Raw genomic sequence first — 12,645 nt, 5'->3', positions numbered from 1 at the left:
ATTCGGAGTAATCTCAATGAATGGCATCAAAGCAATGTAGGTGGGAATCATTGGCGGGACTAATACCACCATCCCTACAAGTATAGAACAATGTCACAAGGAATAGGACTCCACTCAACCTCAAATCAAATCAACATTTGGAACCCATTCTTTAGACAGAATACAAATCCACAAACAAGGCCATTATGTCTTCGACAATCCCATATGTCCACATCAAATTACAAATCATATTTAACGAGCTTCAATTGTTTACAAGCTTGATACGGTATTAAGTGCCCTTAAATTTCTAAGACATCAAATGTTCAAACTCTCTAAAAATCATTCGTCTTAAGTAATTTACTCCTAGACTTTCATCATCGTCACTAGACTTCCTAATCTAGGCTCACACAATATAGGCCACTATGTGGCTTGCACTAAAGCACACAACACGGCACATAATCACATATATTTTTTTCTCTAACCTAGGCATATTCATCTAGGCCTACATACATATTTTAGTACCATGGCAGTGCATCTATTTTGCATCATGTATCACATGCATTTTAATTAAACCCACTCACAGTGACAGTCGAAGGTGCACCCACAACCAAGTTCTGACCCTTGGCCTCCAACCATCTTTTAGCTCACCCACGAGTTAATTATCCCCAAGTTCCTTTTAAACACATCAAAACATCATAAAAATATTTATTTCTTAGCTGTCAAAAATATCTAGCTTTTCAAAAATAGCTAAATTTTTAGTAATCCATTATACAAGCTCAAATCCTTCAACAATGAGTTAAACCCATACTTTAAAAGTTGGATTGCACCAATCTAAGCTCCAAATTCTAACAAATCGAGGGGGACTCACAAAAGCTGGAATAAATCGAATTTCTTGGTTGTTAACTGGTTAAATTGAAAATCAATTGGTAAAAATGTGTAATCTTACCTCTAAAGGAGTTTCCCAAGCTCCAATCCACTCCAAAAATATGTTTGGGGGTTATGGTTTTTAAAGTGGTAGAAAGAGAATGGGGTTTAGGGTTTGTTTGAATGGGCGAATAGCCCAAAATCTTTTTTATTTTTGCCAATACCCAATAATGTATCAATACATTGATACTAGTTTCAACCAAATATATCGATACATTGGGTAATGTATCAATAGAAATCAAGCAAAATGCTCATTGCCCAAAATGTATCGATACATGAAAGAATTTATTAATACTTTTTCCCCTTGGGTGCTCTCTGCTTCAAATCTATCAATACATTTGACAATGTATCAATAAATGTTCATCCTTATTCAAATCTATCGATACATTCCTAATGTATTGATAGAAAATCCCCTGTACGCCTTATATTATTCATTCTGCCAAGAATGTATCGATACATTGGGAAATGTATCGATTCATTTTCTCCTATAGGTAGATTTTTCAGCTTCTTAAACTTCCAAAAATCCACATTTAACACCCCAAGATCATTCCTACTTAAGTCACAATCCACATAACCACTAAAATTCAAATCAAATCTATAAGATTTATCACATATTTTCAAGAAAATTTTCCTAAGTGTCTATATATATATTCCCATACACTTGGCATATTTAGCATATCATCAAAGTCCTCAAGACTCAATATATTTCATAAATCATTCTCAATTAATTTAATTTACACTGAAAATTATGAATGTTACACTAACAAACTTGTTAAATCTCACACCTTAAATTCAAGTTCCCAAAATATTCAAGTAAACAATCCAACAAGCAACAAAGTGAAGAGTATTCCCCTCTCATCTCATAAATTTCATTATATACCCATTTTAGGATTCGAATTTGAGACCTCTAAAATGAAATCTTAAACTATAACCCATAGGTGTCCCTCAGGGGACATTGAATATAAGTTGTTTATTTTGGCCCAATATATATATAAGAGTTGTTTATTGATGATTTTCCACCTTATTTTCTCGATTATTGATTCTCTTTTCAAATATCTGGGAACCACGACGTTGTCCACAGATAAGGTCAAATTAATACAGCAAATAAGTTGCTCGAAAGTTCCCTCTTTACGATTTTTAGGCTCGTTAATAGAAGTTTGAATGCAGTGAACAAAATCGGTCATCTGGAAATGAGCTGCATGTTTACCAGACCCCGCCCTCTAAGAAAGCAGATATTATGTTAATTATTTAGTCAAAGATTTGTTTTTCTTTTTGCACTTCCAAACCGATAATTAGTCAAAGATTCTAACGTTTAGGTGCTTCAGTCTCAAACTAAAATGCAGTTGTTGTGCAGTTTTCCTACTTATATAGTGAAGGGACTTGTATTCTAGATAGTGTCAAGTAGGAACCACTCATGTTCAAACTCATAACTTTTACTATGAGGAAAATAAATTAACCAATTGGACCAACCTTAAATTTTATGGTAATTACTGTTTATCAAACTTATAAGAAAGGTCTCAAAACTAGATCAAAGAAAACTTCCATTTGCAAAGGGAAGGTGTGTTTATCTTACATATAATGTAGCATTACTTCTTTTTTCTTCAAAAAGAGAGAGAGAGAGAGAGAGGGAAAGGGATACGATTTTTGAATCATGCACTTTATGATGGCTGAAGAATATAAAGCAAATATGGGTGAAGTTGGTAACATCATAACTGCAGGTTAATATGAGAAAAGTTTGGTAGTAGTCCAACCCTAGAATACCCAAAAGGACATGATTAATTGCGATCAAAGTAGAGCTGGTCATAGTCATGGTCAGTGGTCAGACCTCCTTATCATATTGCAACTGTTAGAAGATTTGCCAATTGTGTGGGGAAAGAAAATTTTAAAACAGATAATACATATATAGAGAGAGGGGAGAAATATCCTGTCACATCAATGTAAAATTAATTACGTATTTTTAATCATTCGCTTTGATAACGAAGTAAATTTTAACTAATAAATATATATATTAAAATAATATTTTTTATCAATATAATTTGAATATTGAATAGATATAAAACTTCAAGTGCATGACCATACAAGTAAATTCCTTTCCATAAATATCCATATACAAAGATTCAGTTTTGATGTTAGTTAAAGATGTGGGCTTGCAAATGTTGCCGACTCTTAATTGTAGAAATGCAACATCAGAGAGGGTGGTGATCAAGAACTGAGCAGATCATGTTTAATTGCATTTCCAGTTTGCACATAAAAAGACAAACCAGAACACAGTGACTTGACGGGTTACATCAGCATCATCATCAATCATCAATCATCAACCATCACAGAAACATGGGAGGGTCCACCGCCACCGTTGGATTTAAATGAAGGAGTCAAAGCTTGACCATATGACTTGACTGGGATGGGGCCGGGACCACCCCGTTTTGACCCTCTGACTTAGTTCATTTATTTCCTTCTTGATGGAGCTGAACTGAATTTTTGTACCCGTTTTGTTAGGGGGAGAGAGCTGTCAGCCTCTGAGAGTAAATAAGGAAGCAGGTATCCTGTGAATCATATCCGTTACAGTCTCTGCAACGCGTTGACTCGCCTAAGTGCACTGACTCAGACAGACTCTCACTCCCATTCATACTGTTCTGTCCTTTCTCACTCTGCATGTGCACAATTCCTTTCCTGGATTCTCAACCTGATCTGATGGCTACCTCAATTCCGTAGGTTCTCTCTGAGATAACTTTTATTTAACTTTTTTCGAGTGCCAGGGCGGAAGAACACGTGAACATTTGTAACAACAGCAAAATGTCAAACAGAGTCAGACACAGAAAAAGGCCCAAACGACTGACAGTCTGGCCGTTGCGGTGGTATTTAATAACATTTGCCCAATCCGACCTTTCCACCGTAGCCTACTAAATGAGGGCTTCCAAAAAGCTAGTGATGTGGCTTATTCTTATCATGCCACATCACTACTTATTGTTATTTACATACCAATTTTATAATAATAAATAATTACAGATCATTTGTCAAATATTACATGTTTATTATTAATGTATAATTAAATAAATTCTTATATAAATATGAGGCAACCTTATGGAGCTCAAAAAAATCAATGTCGGTTACAGGGTAGTAATTTATAAATCAACAGAACATTATCTTATACACCAATGATAAAATTTTTAAATTTCCCGAGCGAGTTTATATTGGTGTCACATTTTCTTTTATGGTTTGTTTGAGGAAGTCAATTGATTAATATCATTATTACATAGACAAATGGCAGTTGTATATAAATTTGTTTGTGAAATTCAAAAGCTCCGTTGTTGATGTTAAGAATAATAATCCTAAACCAAACCAAAGGATAAGAAGCAAAAGTATTAATTAATTGATTAAAACTGAAGAAATAATTATAACAAGACATCAATCATAAAATAATTAATTTATATAGATAACATTTTTTTCTCTAAAAGAAGTACATTTAACCCTCTACCATCGGTGTATGGTACTGACAATCTCCAAGCCCTCTGTAAAGTTCTGAACTCCAATCGCTGTATAAAAAAAATGTTCCTATTCGTCATCAAATGTTAGGATATTTGAATGGGCTTTGATGGGCCCAATACCTTATGTTCTTCTGTTGCTATGTAGCCCACCTCAAAAAAAGTCGAGCGGATCTCCTCCCGCTGGAAGAAAATGTATCCAATCACGCTTTAATGCTAGTCAATATTGGATAACAACCCAGGGATAAAATAACATGACTTGGTATTGAATTTTTTCCACTAATTGATTTCAAAATATCGACCTTTGGACAAGTCATAACAAGGAATTGTTATAATTTCCTTTTTGCAATGATTTTCTTATTAATTTTTTAGATTTATATTTGATATAGTGACAATAAATATCTTCTATAAACTATTAAAACTATCGGGATATGAGATGATGTCAGTTTATTAACAAAATAATATAAAATTTGTCAAATATTACATGTTTAATAAGGTATAATTAAATAAATTAATATAATTCTTATATAGATATGAGGCAACCTTATGGACATATTTTTGGAGTAAAAAAAAAATCAAGGTCGGTTATAGGATAATAACTTCTAAATCAACAAAAGGCTATCTTATACACCAAAAATAAAGATTTTAAATTTCACAAGCGAATTTATATGAATGTGGCATGTCTTTTTATGGTTGGATTAAGGAAATCAATGAATTAATATAATTATTACACAGACAAATGGAAGTTGTTTATAAATTCATTTGTGGAATTCAAAGACTCCAATTTTGATGTTTAGAATAATAATCCTAAAACCAAACCGAAAGATAAGAAGCAAAATTATTAATTAATTGATTTAAAATGAAGAAATAATTAAAACATGACATCAATCATAAAATAATTAATCTCTATGCTCTTTGTGAAGATTTAAGACTCCAATCGGTGCATAAAGTAATGTTCCTATTTGGTATGAAAGTAAAGCTATGTATTCATTGAAAGTGCTACTTCTTTTTGTTGTGATCTGAGAGTGGCAGTCCATGCGAAACCCAATGCAGATTCAGGCCTCACCAACCAATTAGGTCCGACTTCTAAACCCTCAACGGCTCAAAAGTTATGATATTTGCCTGGCGGGCTTGCAGAGGCCCAACCTTGTTTATTTTGTTGGATGTGGCCCACTTCGTATAACTTAGAATGGCCAAGAGAAAAAACAATTAGAAAAATAAAACAAGAAAAAGTATCTATTTAAGTTTTAATTTTAGTCAATTTTGGAGAAGAAATAGGCACGAATAACCAAGAGATAAATACTAAGATTGTTACTATATTATAACTTGATATTGAATTTTATTATTTTTATTTTAATCATATTGAATTTTTACCATCAATATGTGTGAGTTTATGGAAATATTTATAATTTCCTTTATCCAATGTGTTTTTTCCTATCAACTCTTTTTGCCATTCCGGTTGACCATTAAACACTCTACTCAAATACCAAAAAATGCTAAAATAAATTTTCTAAAAGGCCATTTTTGCAAACACATGGATCCCAAATATATACTCAAAACTCGGACACTAATTCATATATTTATGCAATTTGATCTTTTCTTAAATTTCTTTGTGTTTTTTCACCCCTTGAGTTGTCCACTTGTCATTGGCTAGCGTTTCTTTGAGAAAATTTTGGTAAAGAGTCAACATTCAGCGCCATGTCTTATGATTTTAATTTTTCAGACAAAGCACATTGCAATTTCCTTTTTCAATTAGCAACATGTATTTAGGGTGAACGCTACAGTAAATCTAACATTAGGTCAATAAATAAAATTTTCAAAAAATAATAAAAACCTGTTAAACAGGTTAACAGGTAAACAATATATTTAATTTTTAAATTTATTCATTTTAGGATAACAATGTAGATAATTTTTAAATTTATTTAGTTTACTTTAAAAGTTATTTAACTTTTAATTTTATTTTATTTTTTACTTTAAACTATAAGAATATTATTCTTTTTAATATTAAAATTATATTTAATTAATTAATTTAATAAAAATTATTATTATCACTTATTACATTAACTCTCACACATTTACGTTAAGATTTTAAATTTTCTTATTCCACTTTTATAAGATTTTATATTAATTTTTACAATTTTACGCCAAACCTTTCAATAGCAACTTTTAACTATAATTATCTTTATCTTTATTATTCTTTATTTAAAATAAAATTTTGAATATGATTACATACTTTAAGCTCGATAATATAAATATAAATGCTTATTTTTCATTAAAATTATACTTTTTTACTTAATTAACTTATTATGTTAACTCTCACACATTTACGTTAAAATTTAAAATTTAGTTATTTCACCTTTATAAGTTTTTATGTCAATTGTTATAGTTTTATGTCAAGATTTATCTATACTAATTTTAACTATAATTATTTTTATTATTATTATTCTTTATTTAAAACTTAAAATTTATATATCGTTAAACACTTCTAATCAGAGAATATATTTTTAAATATTTATTTTTCACTAAAATTAGACTATTTTGTTTATTTAATTGACTTGTTACGTTAACTCTTACACATTTACGTTAAGATTTAAAATTTAGTTATTCCACATTTATAAGTTTTACAGTCAATTGCTACAGTTTTACATCAAGATTTATCTATATCAATTTTGAACTATAATTATTTTATTGATATTATTCTCTATTTAAAAATTAAAATTTATATATCGTTAAATACTTTGGCTCAAAAATATAAATTTAAATATTTATTTTTCACTAAAATTAATTTTTTTTATTTAATTGACTTGTTACGTTAACTCTCACATATTTATGTTAAGATTTAAAATTTAATTGTTTCACTTTTATAAGTATTTACGTCAATTATTACAGTTTTACATTAAAGTTTATCTATGTTAATTTTAAATTATAATTATTTTTATTCTCATTATTTTTTATTTAAAAATTAAAATTTGTATATCGTTAAACACTTTTAATTTGAGAATATAAATTTAAATATTTTTTCACTAAAATTAGATTTTTTTACTTAATCGACTTGTTAAGTTAACTCTCACACATTTACGTTAAAATTTAAAATTTAATTATTCCACCTTTATAAGTTTTAACGTCAATTCTTACAGTTTTACATCAAGGTTTTTCTATATCAAATTTGAACTATAATTATTTTTATCCTATTATTTTTTATTTAAAAAATTAAAATTTATATATCATTAAACACTTTTAGTCCGAGAATATATATTTAAATGTTTGTTTTTATTAAAATTAAATTCTTTTACTTAATTAACTTGTTACGTTAACTCTCACATATTTATGTTAAAATTTTAAATTTACTTATTTCATTTTTATAAAATTTTACGTTAATTCTTACAATTTTACGTTAACCTTTTTCAATAGTAACTTTTAACTATAATTATCTTTATCTTTATCATTCTTTATTTAAAATAAAAATTTGAATATCGTTGCATACTTTTAGCCTGATAATATAAATATAAATGCTTATTTTTTATTAAAATTAGACTTTTTTACTTAATTAACTTATTACGTTAGCTTTTGCAAATTGACGTTAAGATTTAAAATTTAGTTATTTCACTTTTATAAGTTTTTATGTCAATTCTTACAGTTTTACGTTAAGATTTATCTATGTCAATTTTAAACTATAATTATTTTTATCCTTATTATTTTTATTTAAAAATTAAAATTTGTATATCATTAAATACTTTTATTTTTGAAAATATAAATTTAAATATTTATTTTTCAATAAAATTAATTTTTTTTTGCTTAATTGACTTATTATGTTAAGTCTCATACATTTATTTTAAGATTTAAAATTTAATTATTTCACTTTTATAAATTTTTACGTCAATTCTTACAGTTTTACGTCAATATTTTTCTATGCCCATTTTGAACTATAATTATTTTTATTCTTATTATTCTTTATTTAAAAATTAAAATTTGTATATCGTTAAACACTTTTAGTCTAAAAATATAAATTTAAATATATATTTTTCACTAAAATTAATTTTTTTTTACTTAATTGATTTGTTACGTTAACTCTCACAGATTTACATTAAGATTTAAAATTTAATTATTCTACTTTTATAAATTTTTATATCAATTCTTACAATTTTACGTTAAGACATCTATCTCAATTTTAAACTATAATTATTTTTGTCTTTATTATTTTTATTTAAAAATTAAAATTTGTATATCGTTACAGACTTTTAACCCGATAATATAAATATAAATACTTATTTTTCATTAAAATTAGACCTTTTTATTTAATTAACTTATTATGTTAACTCTCACACATTTACGTTAAGATTTAAAATTTAATTATTTCACTTTTATAATTTTTTACGTCAATTGTTACAGTTTTACGTCAAGACTTTTTTATGTCAATTTTGAACTATAATTATTTTTATCCTTATTATTCTTTATTTAAAAGTAAAACCTTGAATATCATTACATACTTTTAGTCCGATAATATAAATATAAATGCTTATTTTTTATTAAAATTAATTTTTTTTACTTAATTAACTTATTATGTTAACTTTCAAATATTTACGTTAAGATTTAAAATTTAGTTAATCTACCTTTATAAGCTTTTACGTTAATTCTTGCAGTTTTACGTCAAGGCTTATTTATGTTAATTTTGAATTATAATTTTTTTCATTATTATTTTTTATTTTAAAATTATAATTTATATATCATTAACCATTTTTAGCCTAAAAATATAAATTTAAATTTTTTTTCACTAAAATTAATTTTTTTTACTTAATTGACTTGTTACGTTAGCTCTCACACATTTACGTTAAAATTTAAAATTTAGTTATTTCATCTTTATAAGTTTTTACGTCAATTGTTACAGTTTTACATCAAAACTTAAAAATTAAAATTTATATATCGTTAAACACTTTTAATCCGAAAATATAAATTTAAATATTTATTTTTCACTAAAATTAGATTTTTTTTACTTAATTGATTTATTACGTTAACTTTCACACGTTTACGTTGAGATTAAAAATTTAATTATTTCACATTTATATGTTTTTACGTCAATTCTCACAATTTAACGTCAAAGCTTTTTTATATCAATTTTGAATTATAATGATTTTTATCTTTATTATTGTTTATTTAAAAATTAAAATTTGTATATTGTTAAACACTTTTAATCTGAGAATATAAATATAAATGTTTATTTTTCACTAAAATTAGATTTTTTTTACTTAATTGACTTGTTATGTTAACTTTCACATATTTAAGTTAAGATTTAAAATTTAATTATTTCACCTTTATAAGTTTTTACGTAAATTATTACAGTTTTACGTCAAGACTTATCTATGTCAATTTTGAACTATAATTATTTTTTTTATTATTTATTTAAAAATTAAAATTTATATATCATTAAACAATTTTAATTCGAGAGTATAAATTTAAATATTTATTTTTCATTAAAATTAAATTTTTTTCTTTAATTGAGTTGTTACGTTAACTTTTATACATTTACGTTAAGATTTTAAATTTAATTACTCTACCTATATGAGTTTTTATGTCAATTCTTATTGCTTTACGTTGAAGATTTTTAATCATAACTTTTAAAAACTGTCTAGGTTTTTTAATGACAATTTTAAATTACATGTGTTTTTTTTTATTATACATTTTTAATTTTGACTTTTTGATTTATTATAGTGATAATCTTACTTATAATATGAAATTTCAACCATTAAATAAAAAAATAAAAATAAATAATTTCTTTTAATAAGGCATAAAAAGAGTCCATCAAAAGGAAGATTTTTTGTTTACCAGTTGAATTGGTTTACCAGTTTCTTTATGAGTTTTAAATCAATGACTGTAATTTAATCTCATAGATCATATGGTCTTTATTAATTGACCTTACAGTAAGGTCAAAAATGATGACTTTACAATAAGGTCAAAAATGACAACCTTACTGCAAAATTTGCCCATGTGGTTTAGACTTTGTTCTCATGAGAACTAAGGCAATTAATTATATCCCTTAATAAGATAATTATTGAATTGAGTATATTTTGATAATTTTATTGAGTGAAACTAACAAGTAAATCTCTTGTTACAACTCAACAAGGTACTAATTGAAAAAAAAAATAACAAATTAGAAGATGTTATGCGAAAAAAGTTAAAATTATAAAGAATGTGGGTAAAATTTACTCTAAAAAATTAATCATTACCCCTTCCTCCATAAACAAAAACTTGCTTCATACAAACATTCTCTTTTCTTGCACAACTATAACTATTTTCTAAAATAAAAATTGGAAAACAACTTTAGAAAATGAAAAGAATTTAAATGGAGAATGGACAATAAAAATAAATAGTTTGAATTATTAGATTTGGGTCATGAGTGAGATGAAAATCGGTATTAAAAAAAAAGTTGCATATTAATTTCTAACCCAATCAATAGATTTTTCAGCAAAAGCAAATAGACCATTCGAAAATTGATATTTACATCAGAAGTTTTTGACAATTCAATGCATGGTTCTTCCTACAATTTCAATTCTAATAATTTATTACTATGATACAAAAACAAAAAGAGATTGGAAATACCTTTAAGTGGCACCAATATTATATCCTACCAAGATACTACATTTTTGCAAAGATATGTACTTTCAATTTATTTAATTTTCTAACCGGCAATGCGTCATCGAAATATAATTATGCTAACAAGCAAGTCAACAAAAGCTAATATGCTTACCTAGCCTCCAAGTTTTTTTTATAAGGTATCTTTTTGGTCCCAGAACTTCAAATTGTTTCTGTCTGATCCTCAACCCTATAATATATGAATCTATTTTAATCCACTCCGTCCATTTGCTCCATTAAAATTAACAAAATTTACGTGATAGCATGACATGCCAGCATCCACGTGGCATTTTTTTTCTTTAATTTTTCTTTTATAGAAAATTTTGAAATATGCAACAATGTGTCACGTGAATGCTTACATGTCAATTTCATTAGTTTCAATGGAGCAAATTGACAAAAAAAGTAAAATAAAACCATCTAATAAGGTTAAGGAGGAAATTGGTACAATTTGAAGTTCAGGAAATCAAAATGACCTCACAATAAGTTTAGGGACTGCGGTTGCATTTAACTCCTTGCTTTCCACTCATAAGTCACCAGAAGCATTTGTTTATAGAAGAACATCCCCTGCACTAGAAACCTGCTAGAATTTATAATAGGATAGTTAATAGGACAATAATCATGAAGTTCAATGATAAAGAAAAAGAAGAAAAAAGAAAGCGTTATAATAGAAAAGTAACATCTATGTTCTTAGTAGTAAATAGACAAGGTTCATAAGCTGACGATAAATTACCAAAAACAAAAGGAATAACTTGCTCATGGCTTCAAAACATTTATGGAAAACAAAAAGAACTAGGAATTGTAGCTGCAAAGTCTATCCAGGCGGGATATGAGTAGCAATAGCAATAAAAAAGTGAAAAAGATACAACAATAATCTTAAAAAGAGACAACTATATTGAATATGAATTTAGCACCTACCTAGATATCTACTAAGATTACCTTTTTGATTTTGCAGTATCCGGCTCGAACCAATAACATCACACCAAACCAGAATAGTTATTTGGACTCATTTTCAGAAAGCTGTCTTCTTAGATCCTTAAGAGCATCAACAACTTCAGAATTGAGATTGTGCTTTAACAATTTACCTTGAAATGAACTAGATCTGAAAAAGGAAGAAGATGAATCAAAAACATTTTGTATCAAAGCTGCACAGCACACTTCATCAAACAATCACCCAACATCCACACTTTAAGTTGGATCTTGAGCCAATTATTGCTCTAACTTTGGTACGTTCAACTAGCATAATTTAGGCTGTTATTCTTAACTTTGGACAGTAACAGACATGAATCACTTTGTTGCTTTCCAGGGGTAAAGTTTTTACTTACCTCTGTTTTCAATATACCATGAAATTTCAAAAAAAAAAAAAAAACCTAGCATAATTTAGATGTTAGTGAAGCTGGCTGGCATTCTTTTCCTAACAGTTAAACAACCTTGAAACTTTCCCTCAGTTGAAGGTATCAACTATTCTCAAATGAGATGTGATATGTGGAATTAAATAGACTAAGAGTTAAGTCCACGGAAAAAGTCTAGCTTAAGTTGCCAAGTTCTGCAACACTCCAATAATCTAGTATGGTTGCTTCCTTTATGATAGCTGCGATATGGTCCCAAGGCCCAAATTGTAAATACATGTGACCTT

At 27.2% G+C, this 12,645-nt stretch overlaps 1 protein-coding gene across 5 annotated transcripts in view; it reads right to left on the bottom strand.

The window, feature by feature from the left end:
* Window positions 5,392–12,645, bottom strand: part of LOC18595646 (uncharacterized protein YacP) — a 28,796-nt gene continuing 21,542 nt past the window's right edge. The window contains exons 10-13 of one of the 5 annotated variants that reach the window (XM_007023699.2): window positions 11,949–12,111; window positions 11,486–11,589; window positions 11,128–11,202; window positions 5,392–5,568 (exon numbers count right to left, since the gene is read on the bottom strand). In XM_007023699.2, coding sequence (XP_007023761.2) covers window positions 12,006–12,111 — 106 coding nt within the window. In that variant the 3' untranslated portion in view covers window positions 5,392–5,568; window positions 11,128–11,202; window positions 11,486–11,589; window positions 11,949–12,005. Of the gene's footprint in view, window positions 5,569–10,976; window positions 11,590–11,948; window positions 12,112–12,645 lie in introns of those variants that run through there. The other 4 variants (XM_018123426.1, XM_018123427.1, XM_007023701.2 and 1 more) reach the window with 4 other exon arrangements.

The sequence above is a fragment of the Theobroma cacao genome, chromosome 6 (genome assembly GCF_000208745.1).
Source record: "Theobroma cacao cultivar B97-61/B2 chromosome 6, Criollo_cocoa_genome_V2, whole genome shotgun sequence".
Lineage (NCBI taxonomy): Eukaryota > Viridiplantae > Streptophyta > Magnoliopsida > Malvales > Malvaceae > Theobroma > Theobroma cacao.
This window is presented reverse-complemented; position numbering and strand designations above follow the sequence as displayed.